Source organism: Dermochelys coriacea, chromosome 6, assembly GCF_009764565.3.
Source record: "Dermochelys coriacea isolate rDerCor1 chromosome 6, rDerCor1.pri.v4, whole genome shotgun sequence".
Classification (NCBI taxonomy): Eukaryota; Metazoa; Chordata; order Testudines; family Dermochelyidae; genus Dermochelys; species Dermochelys coriacea.
This window is the reverse complement of record NC_050073.1, coordinates 51,714,860-51,731,805: the sequence shown is the minus strand read 5'-3', so window position 1 is coordinate 51,731,805 and position 16,946 is coordinate 51,714,860. Positions and strand designations below refer to the sequence as shown.

The following is a 16,946-nucleotide window of genomic DNA, read 5'->3' as shown; positions in this document are numbered from 1 at the left end:
AAAATTTGATACCTTAGGTTCCACATTCAAGTGTTTCATATAGTCAAAGCTTCCCGTTTCAGAAGAGTCAGAGATGGCATTTACCCTAGCATGATCTGACAAACTAAGGAGTCTCCATGTTGTAGTACAATTGCTACAAAGGACTGATGTCTACTGAAGAATCTGAATGCAGATGATCTGTACATAGTATAGGTTTGTGATGAAACTCCAGATCCAACATACTCAAAGTGTTCCTCTTTGGCTGCCGATGGAAGTTCTTCAGTTTACCTATATGCAAAATGGAGGTATACCAGGACTTCCCTATCCTTTGCCAAGAGCATTGAGATCCACAGAAGAACTGTGCCACATCACATTAAACAAAGCAGTGTTAACTGAACAATTACCAACAAGATGTTTTACGGCATGCAACACCCCAAAATTTATCAAGACATGATTAGAAGTTGAAAAATCATACCACCAACTGATCTTTGGAGACTATATCCTATATTTGGGGGGAGGAAGGGAAGGTGATGTGAAATCTTTCTCAAATCTATTTTCCAGGACATTTCACATTTAAACAGCTGCAATCTTGCTCCTCAAATCATTCAGAAAGCTACCAAAATAGTCTTCCTGGCTCATGACCCCCTCTTTTCACCATTTTCTCCATTCTCACACCACACCCCCAATCCTTTTTTCAGTGTAAACGTAAATTGATCATTTACACCTCTAAGGGCTTCTACAGTTTAGCCCTGCCCTTTCTAGCTGATCCACTAACCTACAGGAATGCTGAGACTATTGCTCACATTAAAAGCCATAAACCTAATTCACGATAAACCGTAACAGAACTAAAGTAATGGGTTCTAAGATAGGACTGTCTAGAAGGTCATTCTCTCACCCTTCAGCTTTGTGTCTGCCAGCAAACATGCACACTGATCCTCTCTAGTAATCAGTCTATTGGCAGGCCTCTATTTATCTTATGGGGGTAAGTTCCAAGGATCTTGTAACAATCACATAGCTTATGAAATAAGACAAGATGTTTCTATGAGATGCTTGGCAGTAAAGAGCAGTGGCCTCTTGTTTGCTGCGACTGTTGTCCCGACATACAGTTTCTGAAGCAAATCTTCCCCTTGATTATGGTTCTTCTTTCCCATTAGCTAATACATTTCTTTACCCAGAAGTGGTAAGCAGCATGTGGGGTGCTAGAAATATTCTGAGGAAGAGATCCATTTTATTCATGTAGGTCTAGTTTCCACAATCACATACCATTCACACTCCAAGTGGTGCATGTTTATGAAGTACCAGCCCATGCCTTTGTTTGTAAACCAAAAAAATTCACACAAAGGTATCTGCAAAACTGAGTATTGAAAGTCTAGACCTGCATGACTGGAGAGATCATTTAGGCCCTGTCCACATGGGACCAGGGATGTTCAAACATGGTTGCTGCTAGCAGAATTGTAGCACAATTTTTCTAAAGTGCGTGGGTAGGGCTTTGTTTTGAGAACTGTGCAAGACAAGTTGTCCTGTAGGCTACAGTTGTAGCCTGAGTTTTTATAGCACAATTTTCAGGAAAAGAATCTTTGCCACCCTGTTTAAAATCAGCTGTGTAACTTGCATAGTTCTGAGAGTGCTCACAAATCTTATGACAGAGGTGTTCATGTTTCCACTTCACCATTATTATGATAGCACCAAACAAATGTCTTAGCATGACAACAAAGTTATCTTCACACTTCCGAATTAAGAAAAGGGAAAGCAGTTGCACCATTAGTATGTAACAGCATAAGGAGGGTTATTCATCTTTGCACATTTCACTTCTTAAAAATGAAATGTTTTATTCTTATGCTTCCTGTCACACTTAACATACCCCCACTTTCTCAGAGAAAGTAGCTATGGGAAAACAATGCACACCAAGATCCCAGTTGAGTGCCTACATGGAGCTCTCCTGAAATAATGAGACTTCAGGAGGGCACAGTTCTAATCCTGTATGCAGTGAATTACAGGATTGGGGCCTTTTAGTTTCATACTGTGAACACGTGGTATTCCTCCTTTCTCATACCAGTGCATATACTGTATTTGGTCCAAATTTATCCCTTTTCTGTAAAAAATGGTCAATTTATTTGTACCACCACCACCACCACATCATACACCTTAAACCAGGGGTTGGCAACTTTTCAGAAGCGGTGTGCCAAGTCTTCATTTATTCACTCTAATTTAAGGTTTCACGTGCCAGTAATACATTTTAATGTTTTTAGAAGGTCTCTTTCTAGAAATCTATAATATATAACTAAATTATTGTTGTATGTAAAGTAAATAAAGTTTTTAAAGTGTTTAAGAAGCTTCATTTAAAATTAAACTAAAATGCAGAGCCTCCTGGACTGGTGGCCAGGACCCGGGCAGTGTGAGTGCCACTGACAATCAGCTTGAGTGCCACCTTTGGCACATGTGCCATAGGTTGCCTACCCCAGCCTTAAAACTAAGCTTTCCTCCAAACTTGTCCATATCTTTCTGAGCCTGCTTCAGGTTCCCTCTGCCTCAAAGACTCTGACTCTTGAAAGGAGCTAATAGAAGCTACCTGTTTTACACTTGGCTTGGCAAACAAATAATTCTGCATCTCTGTGACTGGTCCCAGACCTGACCCACACAAACAACAAAATCACTATTTCAATCTGACTAACAGCTAATCACTGATCTTCACTATATACAAACCTATGCACTTTAACTTTCTGTCAAGCTGCAAGCACACATCAATAGGTGCTTGACCAAGTACTTGCCATTATAGGTCAGAAACTCCCAATCATCTGGATCAAGCAAGGTAGGTTTCTTAACCCTTAGGTACAGACAGTCAGGATCAAACTTGAAAAATGCTCTTATAAGACAAAATGTACCTGCAAATGTCTTACAAGTTTTTAAATAGAAAGGGCCTGACATCCTATTAAAGTTTTCCATTAAACGGGCTAGGTAAAAAGTTAAGAAAGCTTGGCCAAGGATAATCTGATCTCACATACAATACAACTTAATTTTAAAAAGCAGCTGTATTTATGTTGTACGTCCTTCCCTGAAGGCTAAGATGCTACTCTGATCTACACTTACATTTGGTGTTTTGATTGTCCTCTTCATGCTGGATGTGCTGGTCAATGATCATTGACCTCCAGCCTTTGTCTCCTTGTAAATGCGATCAAAGGGAGTTGTACTGCAGACAGTGCTTCAGGGAGCACACACAAAATTAAACACTTGCCCTCCTCCCCAATTGCACAATGGACCTAGCAAAGCTGGAGGAAAAAACTCAGTAAAGCAGTAGGCCAGATGGCTAGGCAAACTGGAATTTACAAGGAAAGTGAGGCAGGAGATCAGTTGTCACTTTCAGTTTCATCAAGTATGTTGCTCAGTCAATATCACCAGGAAATGTAGGGGCAGGCCAGCAGATACTCTGCAGGCAGAAAGTACCGTAATTTGTTTCATTTGTCTGTATTGGATTTTAGATTGTCCCACACTGCTAAACTGCAAATATACATCTGTCTCTCTCTCTCATTATTGCATTAACTAGCTCCTCCATGAATCCTGATGTGGAGACCCTCCCTTGTTTAAAGTACTAGCACAATTACATTCAAACCTCTGATCAACCACATAACTGTTATTTAACTTTTTTCTTTTCTTTGTTTGCACCTAACAGAACCGGGGAAGAGAGAGAACACACATTATGGGACTATGTGGGATTTTATTAAGATTGATTGCTGTGATGTAAACTGCTGGTTAAGCTCCCCACTGTGGAAAGTTTAAATGCTACACCTTGGTTCTGTTCAGGCCCTCTCTAGGGCACTGTTTTATTGATTGCACCATCAACCTTTAGTAAACCTCCAAATCAAGCAGTTCAATGTAAATCCAACAGCTTCTTTTCCCCTGACTCAGGGAACTCCTCCATACTCTTGTCTGCTCTTCTCCAGTTCTCCTATAAGCCATCTACCTGGAAGTCGCCCTGCTCCAGCCCTGCCACAGGAGCCAGCTCCCACAGCTCTCCCCCTCAAACTCAGCTCTTTCAGCCTTCACAGAAATCAGGGCCTCACCAGGCAATCTTCTGATCTTTTCCCAGATGGATCTGATAATATCCTCTATCAGGCCCAAACACCTGTTTTCACACAGGCTGGTTGCCCCTTAAAGAGACAAACCACCCAGTTACATGACAGGTTTCAGAGTAGCAGCCGTGTTAATCTGTATTCGCAAAAAGAAAAAGGAGCACTTGTGGCACCTTAGAGAACAAATTTATTTGAGCATAAGCTTTCGTGAGCTACAGTTCACTTCATCGGATGCATTCAGTGAATGCATCCGATGAAGTGAGCTGTAGCTCAAGAAAGCTTATGCTCAAATAAATTTGTTAGTCTGTAATGTGCCACAAGTACTCCTTTTCTTTTTTCAATTACATGCGTTTGGTAAAGCTGTTTCTCTCCATCCATGGAGGCATGAATGAGTTAGGCAAATAAATCCTGATAGCATTGCATTTTGTTTGCATCATTTGTGTTGCTCCTCTTTCAATTTCTCTGCTTTGAACAGATGAAGTGAATAATATTAGTTTTGCCATTGGTTGCGTGAGTCTTAGTGACAGCCATAAGTGCAGTGTAAAGTCATTTATATATTGGTCTGAACTTTACAACAAAATTTGTGATACAACAGATTTATATGCATTCCGCACATGTATTCCTAATATAATTAAAAAGAGATGATTTGCTGTATCAGTAGATTTACGAGAAATAGCATTTCAGGGTGGATGCAAACCTATCAAAGGAATATATATTAACTACTTCATAGGATCATAAATTTGACCTGAAAATAGCAATTAGTGCAACACCTGAAACTCAATGGCTTTGTCATTACTGAGACAATAGAGATCCCTGCACACACTGCAGGGAATTAGTTTGCTACTTCATTTGGAGATTTTTACTATAAACTGGAACAGTAGTCCCTAGCTTTCTTAGACAACTATACCAGAGTAGTACAGATGAGATCTCTTGGATGTACTGAAAATTCTTAGGTTTTGGCTCATCTTGTCACCCAAGCTTCATTCAAGGCACTGTTAACTGCCTTGTCCGGGACGGGGGGGTGGGGAGGGGGAGGAAGAAGGGGAGTACAGCTGTCTCACAGGGTTGTGAATAGAGAAGTGATTTCTGATGTTGAGGATCTTGAAATAAAGGCAGTACAAGTCAACAGGAGCCAGTGGGAGTGAAACACACAAGCATGAGATGTTCTTAGCATTCTTATAATTATCCCCTTATAAATAGGGCCCTACCAAATTCAGGGTCCATTTTGGTCAACTTCACAGCCGAGGGTTTTAAAAATTGCAAATTTCATTATTTCAGCTATTTAAATTGGAAATTTCATGGTGGTGTAATTGTAGGGGTTCTGACACAAAAAGGAGTTGCGGGGGGAGGCTGTAAGGTTATTTTTTTTTTTTGCGGGGGGGGGGGAGGGTGTTGCACTATTGCTATCCTACTTCTGCACTGTTGCTGATGACGGCACTGCCTTCAGAACTGGGCAGCTGGAGAGCAGCAGCTGTTGGCCAGGAGCCTAGCTCTGAAGGCAGAGCCAACACCAGCAGCAGTAGCGCAGAAGCAAGAGTCACATGATATGGTTTTGCCACCCTTACTTGGCCCCTCCAGCAGCAGCACAGCTGTCTTCAGAGCTGTTGTCATAAATATAAAGGGAAGGGTAAATGCCTTTAAAATCCCTCCTGGCCAGAGAAAAAACCCTTTCACCTGTAAAGGGTTAAGACGCTAGGATAACCTCGCTGGCACCTGACCACAATGACCAATGAGGAGACAAGATACTTTCAAAGCTGGAGGGGGGGAGAAACAAAGGGTCTGGGTGATGCTTTTGCCGGGGAGAGAACAGGAATGGAGTCTTAGAACTTAGTAAGTAATCTAGCTAGATATGCGTTAGATTATGATTTCTTTAAATGGCTGAGAAAATAAGCTGTGCTGAATGGAATGGATATTCCTGTCTGTGTCTTTTTGTAACTTAAAGTTTTGTCTAGAGGGATTCTCTATGTTTTGAATCTAATTACCCTGGTAAGGTATTTACCAACCTGATTTTACAGGTGTGATTCTTTTTACTTTTTCTTCCATTAAAATTCTTTTTGTAAGAAACAATGTTTTTTTCATTGTTCTTAAGATCCAAGGGTTTGGGGCTGTGTTCACCTATGCAAATTGGTGAGGCTTTTTACCAAACCTTCCCCAGGAAGGGGGGTGCAAGGTTTTGGTGAGGATTTTGGGGGGGGGAGACGTTGCTAAACAGCTCTTTCCTAATAAAAAACCCGGTTAGATTCATAGATTCATAGATACTAAGGTCAGAAGGGACCACTCTGATCATCTAGTCCGACCTCCTGCACAGCGCAGGCCACAGAATGTCACCCACCACTCCTATGAAAAACCTCACCCATGTCTGAGCTATTGAAGTCCTCAAATCATGGTTCAAAACTTCAAGGAGCAGAGAAGCCTCCCTCCAGTCAACCATGCCCCATGCTACAGAGAAAGGCAAAAAAAACCTCCAGGGCCTCTCCAATCTGCCCTGGAGGAAAACTCCCTCCTGACCCCAAACATGGCAATCAGCCAAACCCTGAGCACATGGGCAAGATTCACCAGCCAGATACCCAGGAAAGAATTTTCTATAGTAAAATCAGATCCCATCCATCTAATATCCCATCTCAGGGAATTTGGCCTATTTACCCTGAATATTTAAAGATCAATTACTTACCAAAATCCCATTATCCCATCATACCATCTCCTCCATAAACTTATCGAGTAGAATCTTAAAACCAGATAGATCTTTTGCCCCCACTGCTTCCCTTGGAAGGCTATTCCAAAACTTCACTCCTCTGATGGTTAAAAACCTTCGTCTGATTTCAAGTCTAAACTTCCTGGTGGCCAGTTTATACCCATTTGTTCTTGTGTCCACATTGGTGCTGAGCTTAAATAATTCCTCTCCCTCTCCTATATTTATCCCTCTGATATATTTATAGAGAGCAATCATATCTCCCCTCAACCTTCTTTTAGTTAGGCTAAACAAGCCAAGCTCCTTAAGTCTCCTTTCATAAGACAAGTTTTCCATTCCTCGGATCATCCTAGTAGCCCTTCTCTGTCACTGCTCCAGTTTGAATTCATCCTTTTTAAACATGGGAGACCAGAACTGCACACAGTATTCTAGGTGAGGTCTCACCAGTGCCTTGTATAACGGTACTAAAACCTCCTTATCCCTACTGGAAATGCCTCTCCTGATGCATCCCAAAACCGCATTAGCTTTTTTCATGATGTTTGGTGGTGGCAGCGAAAGTCCAAGGGCAAAAGGTAAAATAGTTTGTACCTTGGGGAAGTTTTAACCTAAGCTGGTAAAAGTAAGCTTAGGAGGTTTTCATGCAGGTCCCCACATTTGTACCCTAGAGTTCAGAGTGGGGAAAGAACCTTGACAGCTGTGCACCTGGCCAACAGCTGCCACTCTCTGGCCACCCAGCTCTGAAGGCAGCGTAGAAGTAAGGGTGACAACATTGTGACCCCCCCTGCAACTCCCTTTTTGTTCAGGACCCCCAATTTGAGAAACGCTGGTCTGCCCCATGAAATATGCACAGTATATGATAAAAGCACACAAGACCAGATTTCACGGGAGGAGGCCAGATTTCATGGTCCATGATGCGTTTTTCATGGCTGTGAATTTGGTAGGGCTCTACTTACAAGGGTACAGAATGCAGCATCTTGCACAAAGGTTGGTGTTTCTGTATTGTCTCCACTTTCAGCTCCTGATGCAGTGAGTAACCTGTAGTCCAATTTGCAGAGAAACGTGTGGATCACTGTGCGAAGTGAAGGTCAGGGATGGCGTTACTTGTCACTGTTGCTTATTTAAGTATCCAGGATTAATGACTAACCTAGTCAGACCCAGAGGCTTCATATTATCTTCCCATCACCATCACTTAAGCCTTGCCAACACGTAGTTGGGTATGTCTACATTGCAATCATAGGGTACGACTGCAACATGAGTAGACATATCTGAGCTGGCTTTAATCTAGCTTGCTTGAATCCCAGAGCAGTGAAGCTGCAGCAGCCCACATTTCATCTTCTGCTCTATTAGCCTGTCCGGGACCCTGGTTAATTACTCATGGGGCTAGTCTGTGTTGACACAGACGCTGCTGTGGCTTCACTGCTCTGGGACCTAAGCTAGCTAGATTAAAGTTACTTCATGTGTCGGCTAAAGCTACAATCATACCACATGACTGCAGTACAGACATATCCTCATGCACCTGCCCTTCAGATATTTAATTTCCACCTGGGCTACCTCTATAGCGCTGAATAAGCCAAAACCTTTCAAGTTCAGTTCTCCCTTCCATAAAATTAACGATACTTTCTTTGCAAATACTAGCCTTGACAACCACCCAAGTCAACTAAGTTAAGTTTAAGATCTTAGTTACGAATCAGTGTTCACCACCTCCCATTTACTTTGGCATTACTCAAACTGGCAATAAAATTGAGCCTGCTCCAAACCTGAGCCTCATGACTGTAAACAGGGAGACTCCATGGCAGTTTAGAGTCCTCTGTGAACAGAAGGTAGGAAGCTATGGGGGCACCAAGGCCCAGAACACAGGCTCATAATTAAAGTACAGCCTGGGAGGCTAGAATACCAGTGAAAAATTGTGAAGCAGTAGCAAATGAGCCTGAGAACTAGTGACTTGGAGAAACTAATTATATCATTCAACAGAATACTGCAGGATACCCTAGAGTGTGAAAATCAGACAAGTCCCTAATACATGTGGCCTCACTTAAGCACTATACACAAATCTGCACTGCCTAAGGGCTCCTGCTGCCAACGTTTAAGAGAAAGAAAGAAAACAGCTGCAGAGGACAGGTCTATTGAAAATGTAGCCACCAGTCCTGCTCAATTAAAAATTATTTTATTGAATAGTAACAGTTTTACAATTGATTGAATGACCAATTGCTCTGGTAACAAGATAGGTCCTCGGTTCTTTCCAGTGAGTCTAACTAAAAAACAATAACGTTTTGGAAAATTAAAACAAAAAACAAAAAGATGCACTGGTAGGAATTTAGGTTTACACTCTATTAAGTGCATTATCTACTGGTACCAAAGGAATATGCTCCCATGTAGCATCTGGCACCACTCATGTGCTTCTACCACTGAAGGGGTAAATAATCCCTCTAACATCTTGTTGCCATAGGCCAGTGGTTCTCAACGCTTGTTCACGGAAAGCCCCTGGTGAGCCGGGCCAGTTTGTTTACCTGCCGTGTCCGCAGGTTCGGCTGATTGCGGCTCTCACTGGCCGCGGTTAGCCACACCAGGCCAATGGGGGCTGCAGAAAGCAGTGCGGGCCAAGGGATGTGCTGGCTGCCCTTCTCGCAGCCCCCATTGGAGTGTCGAACCAGCAGCAGACCAGAGATGAGAACCACTGCCATATGCAGTGGAGGACTATCTGCTGTGGTTAACTGATTACAGCTCTAAAATGTTACATGATCATATTTTGGCATTTGAAGAAAGGACACTTATGGATGCAGCAATAAAACTAGACCATCTTTCAATCCACTTGGCAAGGGAAATAACTTCAGTTCTGTTTTTTAACTTATGAAAATCCAAATAAATGAAAAATTAAAATTCAACGCAGACCTGCTGGGGTGAGAATGGAAACTCAATGACCACATACCAGCTACTAAGTTAGGATTTTGATGTAAATTAGAATGAGATTTCTATAATCATCTCCTTTGGGGAGAAGACAAAGGAACAAGTTCAGAGATGGGAAATAAATCAAGGTAATAAGGTTACGCTGCATAATAAACCATTCCAATGGGAAAGATACAAGATGTCCAGCTCCACATTAGAAATGCATTTACAATATGCCAGACAGTTCCTTGGTGACAACGTTCACAGTGAACAATGATCACATGTTCACTCAGATGAAGTCAGAAAAGCACACACTAGCTGCTGGATCATCCCTGTGTCCTCTAAGTCTGTAGTTTTTAAATGAATGATTTACCTTGCCAATGTCTACACAAGAAAAGTTAGATTGTTGCTTTCTGCAATGAAACAAAATGACCTGAAGTCCAAACAAAATCATGTCATCGATGAACTGAAACCCTCAAGATTATAGGTTTCAGAGTAGCAGCCGTGTTAGTCTGTATCTGCAAAAGAAAAGGCTGACTTGTGTCACCTTAGAGACTAACAAATTTATTTGAGCATAAGCTTTTGTGAGCTACAGCTCACATTCCTTCAACAGGATATGCTGGATACATGCTAACTTACAAAACGTTCTTTGCTGAAGGTTATTACAGTTTTTGCTGCATAAGCATTAGTTCTCAGAAACAGATATGACTATAACCTCAGTCATCTCTGGTGCTGTACAGCATTTGTATTTGCTAGGATACAAACCTAATGGCACCTAGATACTATCATGATAGGTGCAGTAAAAATACCTATATATTATATTATATAACAAATGAAAACAATCTTCAGTAAATAGAAGTTTGGAGCCTTTTTTAGACAAACTATATCTCAAGGTGCTTTAATAGAAATCATAGAATCATAGAATCATAGAATATCAGGGTTGGAAGGGACCCCAGAAGGTCATCTAGTCCAACCCCCTGCTCAAAGCAGGACCAAGTCCCAGTTAAATCATCCCAGCCAGGGCTTTGTCAAGCCTGACCTTAAAAACCTCTAAGGAAGGAGATTCTACCACCTCCCTAGGTAACGCATTCCAGTGTTTCACCACCCTCTTAGTGAAAAAGTTTTTCCTAATATCCAATCTAAACCTCCCCCATTGCAACTTGAGACCATTACTCCTCGTTCTGTCATCTGCTACCATTGAGAACAGTCTAGAGCCATCCTCTTTGAAACCCCCTTTCAGGTAGTTGAAAGCAGCTATCAAATCCCCCCTCATTCTTCTCTTCTGCAGACTAAACAATCCCAGCTCCCTCAGCCTCTCCTCATAAGTCATGTGCTCTAGACCCCTAATCATTTTCGTTGCCCTTCGTTGTACTCTTTCCAATTTATCCACATCCTTCCTGTAGTGTGGGGCCCAAAACTGGACACAGTACTCCAGATGAGGCCTCACCAGTGTCGAATAGAGGGGAACGATCACGTCCCTCGATCTGCTCGCTATGCCCCTACTTATACATCCCAAAATGCCATTGGCCTTCTTGGCAACAAGGGCACACTGCTGACTCATATCCAGCTTCTCGTCCACTGTCACCCCTAGGTCCTTTTCCGCAGAACTGCTGCCGAGCCATTCGGTCCCTAGTCTGTAGCGGTGCATTGGATTCTTCCATCCTAAGTGCAGGACCCTGCACTTATCCTTATTGAACCTCATTAGATTTCTTTTGGCCCAATCCTCCAATTTGTCTAGGTCCTTCTGTATCCTATCCCTCCCCTCCAGCGTATCTACCACTCCTCCCAGTTTAGTATCATCCGCAAATTTGCTGAGAGTGCAATCCACACCATCCTCCAGATCATTTATGAAGATATTGAACAAAACGGGCCCCAGGACCGACCCCTGGGTTCTCCACTTGACACCGGCTGCCAACTAGACATGGAGCCATTGATCACTACCCGTTGAGCCCGACAATCTAGCCAGCTTTCTACCCACCTTATAGTGCATTCATCCAGCCCATACTTCCTTAACTTGCTGACAAGAATGCTGTGGGAGACCGTGTCAAAAGCTTTGCTAAAGTCAAGAACAATACATCCACTGCTTTCCCTTCATCCACAGAACCAGTAATCTCATCATAAAAGGCGATTAGATTAGTCAGGCATGACCTTCCCTTGGTGAATCCATGCTGACTGTTCCTGATCACTTTCCTCTCCTCTAAGTGCTTCAGGATTGATTCTTTGAGGACCTGCTCCATGATTTTTCCAGGGACTGAGGTGAGGCTGACTGGCCTGTAGTTCCCAGGATCCTCCTTCTTCCCTTTTTTAAAGATGGGCACTACATTAGCCTTTTTCCAGTCCTCCGGGACTTCCCCCGTTCGCCACGAGTTTTCAAAGATAATGGCCAAGGGCTCTGCAATCACAGCCGCCAATTCCTTCAGCACTCTCGGATGCAATTCGTCCGGCCCCATGGACTGTGCACGTCCAGCTTTTCTAAATAGTCCCTAACCACCTCTATCTCTACAGAGGGCTGGCCATCTCTTCCCCATTTTGTGATGCCCAGCACAGCAGTCTGGAGCTGACCTTGTTAGTGAAAACAGAGGCAAAAAAAGCATTGAGTACATTAGCTTTTTCCACATCCTCTGTCACTAGCTTGCCTCCCTCATTCAGTAAGGGGCCCACACTTTCCTTGGCTTTCTTCTTGTTGCCAACATACCTGAAGAAACCCTTCTTGTTACTCTTGACATCTCTTGCTAGCTGCAGCTCCAGGTGCGATTTGGCCCTCCTGATATCTTTCCTACATGCCCGAGCAATATTTTTATACTCTTCCCTGGTCATATGTCCAACCTTCCACTTCTTGTAAGCTTCTTTTTTATGTTTAAGATCCGCTAGGATTTCACCATTAAGCCAAGCTGGTCGCCTGCCATATTTACTATTCTTTCGACTCATCGGGATGGTTTGTCCCTGTAACCTCAACAGGGATTCCTTGAAATACAGCCAGCTCTCCTGGACTCCCTTCCCTTTCATGTTAGTCCCCCAGGGGATCCTGGCCATCTGTTCCCTGAGGGAGTCAAAGTCTGCTTTCTGAAGTCCAGGGTCCGTATCCTGCTGCTTACCTTTCTTCCCTGCGTCAGGATCCTGAACTCAACCAACTCATGGTCACTGCCTCCCAGATTCCCATCCACTTTTGCTTCCCCCACTAATTCTACCCGGTTTGTGAGCAGCAGGTCAAGAAAAGCGCTCCCCTAGTTGGCTCCCCTAGCACTTGCACCAGGAAATTGTCCCCTACGCTTTCCAAAAACTTCCTGGATTGTCTATGCACCGCTGTATTGCTCTCCCAGCAGATATCAGGAAAATTAAAGTCACCCATGAGAATCAGGGCATGCGATCTAGTAGCTTCCGTGAGTTGCCGGAAGAAAGCCTCATCCACCTCATCCCCCTGGTCCGGTGGTCTATAGCAGACTCCCACCATGACATCACTCTTGTTGCACACACTTCTAAACTTAATCCAGAGACACTCAGGTTTTTTCCACAGTTTCGTACCGGAGCTCTGAACAGTCATACTGCTCCCCTTACATACAGTGCTACTCCCCCACCTTTTCTGCCCTGCCTGTCCTTCCTGAACAGTTTATAACCATCCATGACTGTACTCCAGTCATGTGAGTTATCCCACCAAGTCTCTGTTATTCCAATCACGTCATAATTCCTTGACATCACCAGGACCTCCAGTTCTCCCTGCTTGTTTCCAAGGCTTTGTGCATTGTATATAAGCCACTTGAGATAACCTGTTGATCGCCCCTCATTCCCAGTATGAGGCAGGAGCCCTCCCCTCACAGACATTCCTGCCTGTGCTTCCTCCCGGTATCCCGCTTTCCCACTTACCTCAGGGCTTTGGTCTCCTTCCCCCGGTGAACCTAGTTTAAAGCCCTCCTCACTAGGTTAGCCAGCCTATACCACCAGTGGGACAGAGAAATTAAGAAGGAACCTGCTGAAGGAGAATATTTTCAGCCAGGATTGGAAAGGAAATGGGAAACGATGAGGCAAAGACCTAGAAAGGGTGTCAAAGAAGATGCAGACGCAAAGCGGGCTTGCTCCAACAGTGCTGAGACTGTAAAAACAGACAGAGGCCGATGCTAAACAAACAGCAGGTATTTTCATATTCACTAGTGGAGCTTTAGGCTATTGCAGCAAACGTCCAAGGTTTGCTTGACAAGAGAACAAAAGTGCTTATTACTTAGAATGAATCCCTGGGGCACCATAAATAAAAGTGATGCTCTTTGAAACTTGTAATACCTAAACTGAAGAGAACTAGGCATTCTATTTTATATTTGGAAAAGTTAATAAGCATAAGCTTCTTCAGTAATATTAGCAATTGCACTGTAGAAATTCAAGCTGACAACAATGTAGATTTCAGTTTAATAAGAATAGCCAGGCATCCCCAACTAGAACACTGAGAAAAACACTGCTTAGATTTCAGAGTAGTAGTCGTGTTAATCTGTATCTGCAAAAAAGAACAGGAGTACTTATGGCACCTTAGAGACTAACAAATTTATTTGAGCATAAACTTTCGTGGGCTACAGCCGACTTCACTGGATGCATGCAGTGGAAAATACAGTAGGACAATTTTATATACACAGAGAACATGAAACAATGGGTGTTACCATACACATTATAATGAGTGATCAGTTAAGGTGAGCTATTACCAGCAGTGATTTCTTTTCCTGGGTTTTTCTAGGATATTATTACCTTCTGACTAAGAACACTGGGATTCTTAGCAATCTGAACGTCTTCCTGGAAGAGAAACAAACACCTACACAGAAGTCATTACTTTCTCAAAACTGGAACTTCCCAGCCATTCTTCCTACCATCCATCCAGAGAATTTAGATTTTATTCGGAGAGAGACACTGAAAAATTGCACCACCTTAAGAAGAACAATCATAGTTACAAACTACTGAAAAAGGAGCCATCTCACCACACTTCATATAGCCACAATACATACAACTTAACAGCCCATTTCACTAGCTGCCCACGAAGTAGCTCCCTCTTAGAAAGGGAAGACAGGATTTCTAAGTCAGTCACTCACCTTTCCCTATTTTCTCTGATTCATCAGTTAGAGAAAGGGAGAAGATGCTTTGACTTTCTCCCTTCTGGGGTTTCCTCTCCTCCTTTTCCTTTCAGTATGCTGAATTGGCTTTTGAACTGAAGTTTAGGCTAAAAGTCGATTTAGTGTAAAGTAGATTTTGATTGTTTTTCTTTACAATACAGAGGGAACAAATCAGTAAGAAAAGAGCAAAATCAATGGGAACTACTTTGCTTCAGTAATTGAGTGAACTGAGAGACAAACCTTAGTATCAAAATGAAAAGCTGTGACCAAGAATATACAAATATTGTAGAGTGGAGATAACAGCTAGCTGCATTTCAGTGCAAATATCGTGTCTGTCTCATCCTAAACCAGCCAATAGGAATATGGAAGAGAATCAGGAGAGAAAATCCCAAACTCATCCATACTTCAGATTTTAACCATCACTAAAGCAAAAAGACTCAGCTACAAAAGCAACAGGCACAGCAGTCGCTTTCCATCATCTTCCAGATAGAGGACAGTGAGATCTGCTAATCCCCAAAGGATTGCCTGAAGCTTCACCACAGGGTTACTGAGCACTTATTGCATAGAAGGACTAAATTATTTCAATGTTGTGACTCAGACCTCAGATTTCTTTTTCTTTTGTGCCACCATCTATAAATCTGAACATTCTTGATGAGTTACATCCAGGCACCGAACCTGAATGTTCAAAACACAGCTTTAGTCTGAACTTACATTCAGCTTCCCCACATACTTATTTCTACTGATTAATAACCTCAATAGTCAGTGAGGGCCTGCTGAGTTGTCCGTACTTCATTGGTGAATATTATAGAGTTCTTAATCAATTTCTAGAAACTCTGGTGCTATTTGAAACAGACATTCAGCCAACAGGCACCACAAGTGAAGATCTACCTGAGCAGTTATGACTATGAGCTAGTATGTGATATGAGCTCTCAGATCAGCCTGGCTTTGCACCGACACACTGAGTTCAACCTAGGTATCACCACCCATAACAAGTATTACCCTATACTAGACTCAAGGAGTAGGAAGAAGTATCCATACCCTGTGCAACAACCGTCATGGAGTTTCCGCTGGAGAAATTACCACGTGACATCAACACGCCTTCATCTACAAAATAAAACCTACACATCTGCTCGTCCTGACCCTTTCAGCAATCTTCTCTGGGACACTAGACACTCTGGTATCAGAGAAGGAAATGGCAGAGACTAAGTTCCATCAGTTGCCAAATGAAGGTGGAGGAAGGGGGGAAGAGAGGTGCATCTAACAGGGGTTCCTGCCCTGGGCACCTTGCGGGGATCAGATCTAACTAGGCCCACCCTGACCGGCAACAGCAGAGAGATTCCCTGGGAACCGGCTCTGCGAGGGGGGCAAAAGGGCTATGGGCGCCGGCGGGGAAAGTCAGAGCAACAACGGTCACGCTGGGGAAGGCAAGCGGGTGGGATGGGGGGGGGGAGGGGACTTGTCACCATGGCGATGTCTCCAAGGGAACGCAGGGAGGGGGGGGGGGTCACAATAGCTTAGAGGGGGGTGTCGTGGGGCAGACCCTACGGGGATACCCTGCGAGTTCATCATGGCGACAGCAGGGAGACGGTTTCCACACTCTCGTTGAGAGCTGGAGACCCCCACTCTATGGGGTTGCTCTTTCTGGGGGGGTTATCCGATGAAGGGAGCTGTAGCTCACGAAAGCTTGCGCTCAAATACATTTGTTAGTCTCTCAGGTGCCACAAGGCCTCCTCTTCTTTTCTGCGACTACAGACTAACACGGCTGCTACCCTGAAACCGGTTATTTTCTGGGGGGAGACATCTCCAGGGTGACGGTCTCTAGGGGGCCCCCCTTACCTGCTGCTGTATCTGCCATCCTCGGTGACCACCCAGTGGTGGTGGCGGCGCCGGGCCGTGCCCCTAAACCCAGCAGCAAGTCAGGCCCAGCATTTGGCCCCATACCGGCCAACGCCAGCCCCACCCGGAGGCTCTTGTTGCCACCGCCATCTTCACCCGATCCCGGCCTTCCTCGACTACCCGGAAGCGGAAATACCTGCTCCGCCATTTTGGGGGTGGGAGCGAGGGCTCGGAGCGGGCGGGGCTCTGGCCTGTCCCGAGGGAGGGGGGGTGTCTCTCCGTCCAGCGGCTTCTCTTGCCGGCCAATGCTAGAGCCGCTCTGGTTCCGGCGGCCTGTGCGCAGCTAGGGCGGCTCGCTGGGTCCTAGCGGCTGGCGGCTTGAAGGGCTGAGGACAGAGCCGGGGCTCA

General features: G+C 44.0%; 1 protein-coding gene across 7 annotated transcripts in view; it reads right to left on the bottom strand.

Annotated features, from left to right (window-relative positions):
• Positions 1–16,730, bottom strand: part of TTC17 (tetratricopeptide repeat domain 17) — a 93,655-nt gene extending 76,925 nt beyond the window's left edge. For 6 of the 7 annotated variants that reach the window (XR_006282397.1, XM_043517716.1, XM_043517720.1 and 3 more), the window contains exons 1-2: positions 16,539–16,730; positions 9,992–10,136 (exon numbers count right to left, since the gene is read on the bottom strand). Coding sequence is in view for 5 of the 7 variants with exons in the window: in XM_043517716.1 (XP_043373651.1) it covers positions 9,992–10,072 (81 nt within the window). In the remaining 2 variants the exon portion in view is untranslated. The remainder of the gene's footprint in view (positions 1–9,991; positions 10,137–16,538) is intronic. The other variant, XM_043517717.1, reaches the window with a different exon arrangement.
• Positions 16,731–16,946: the final 216 nt, after the last annotated feature.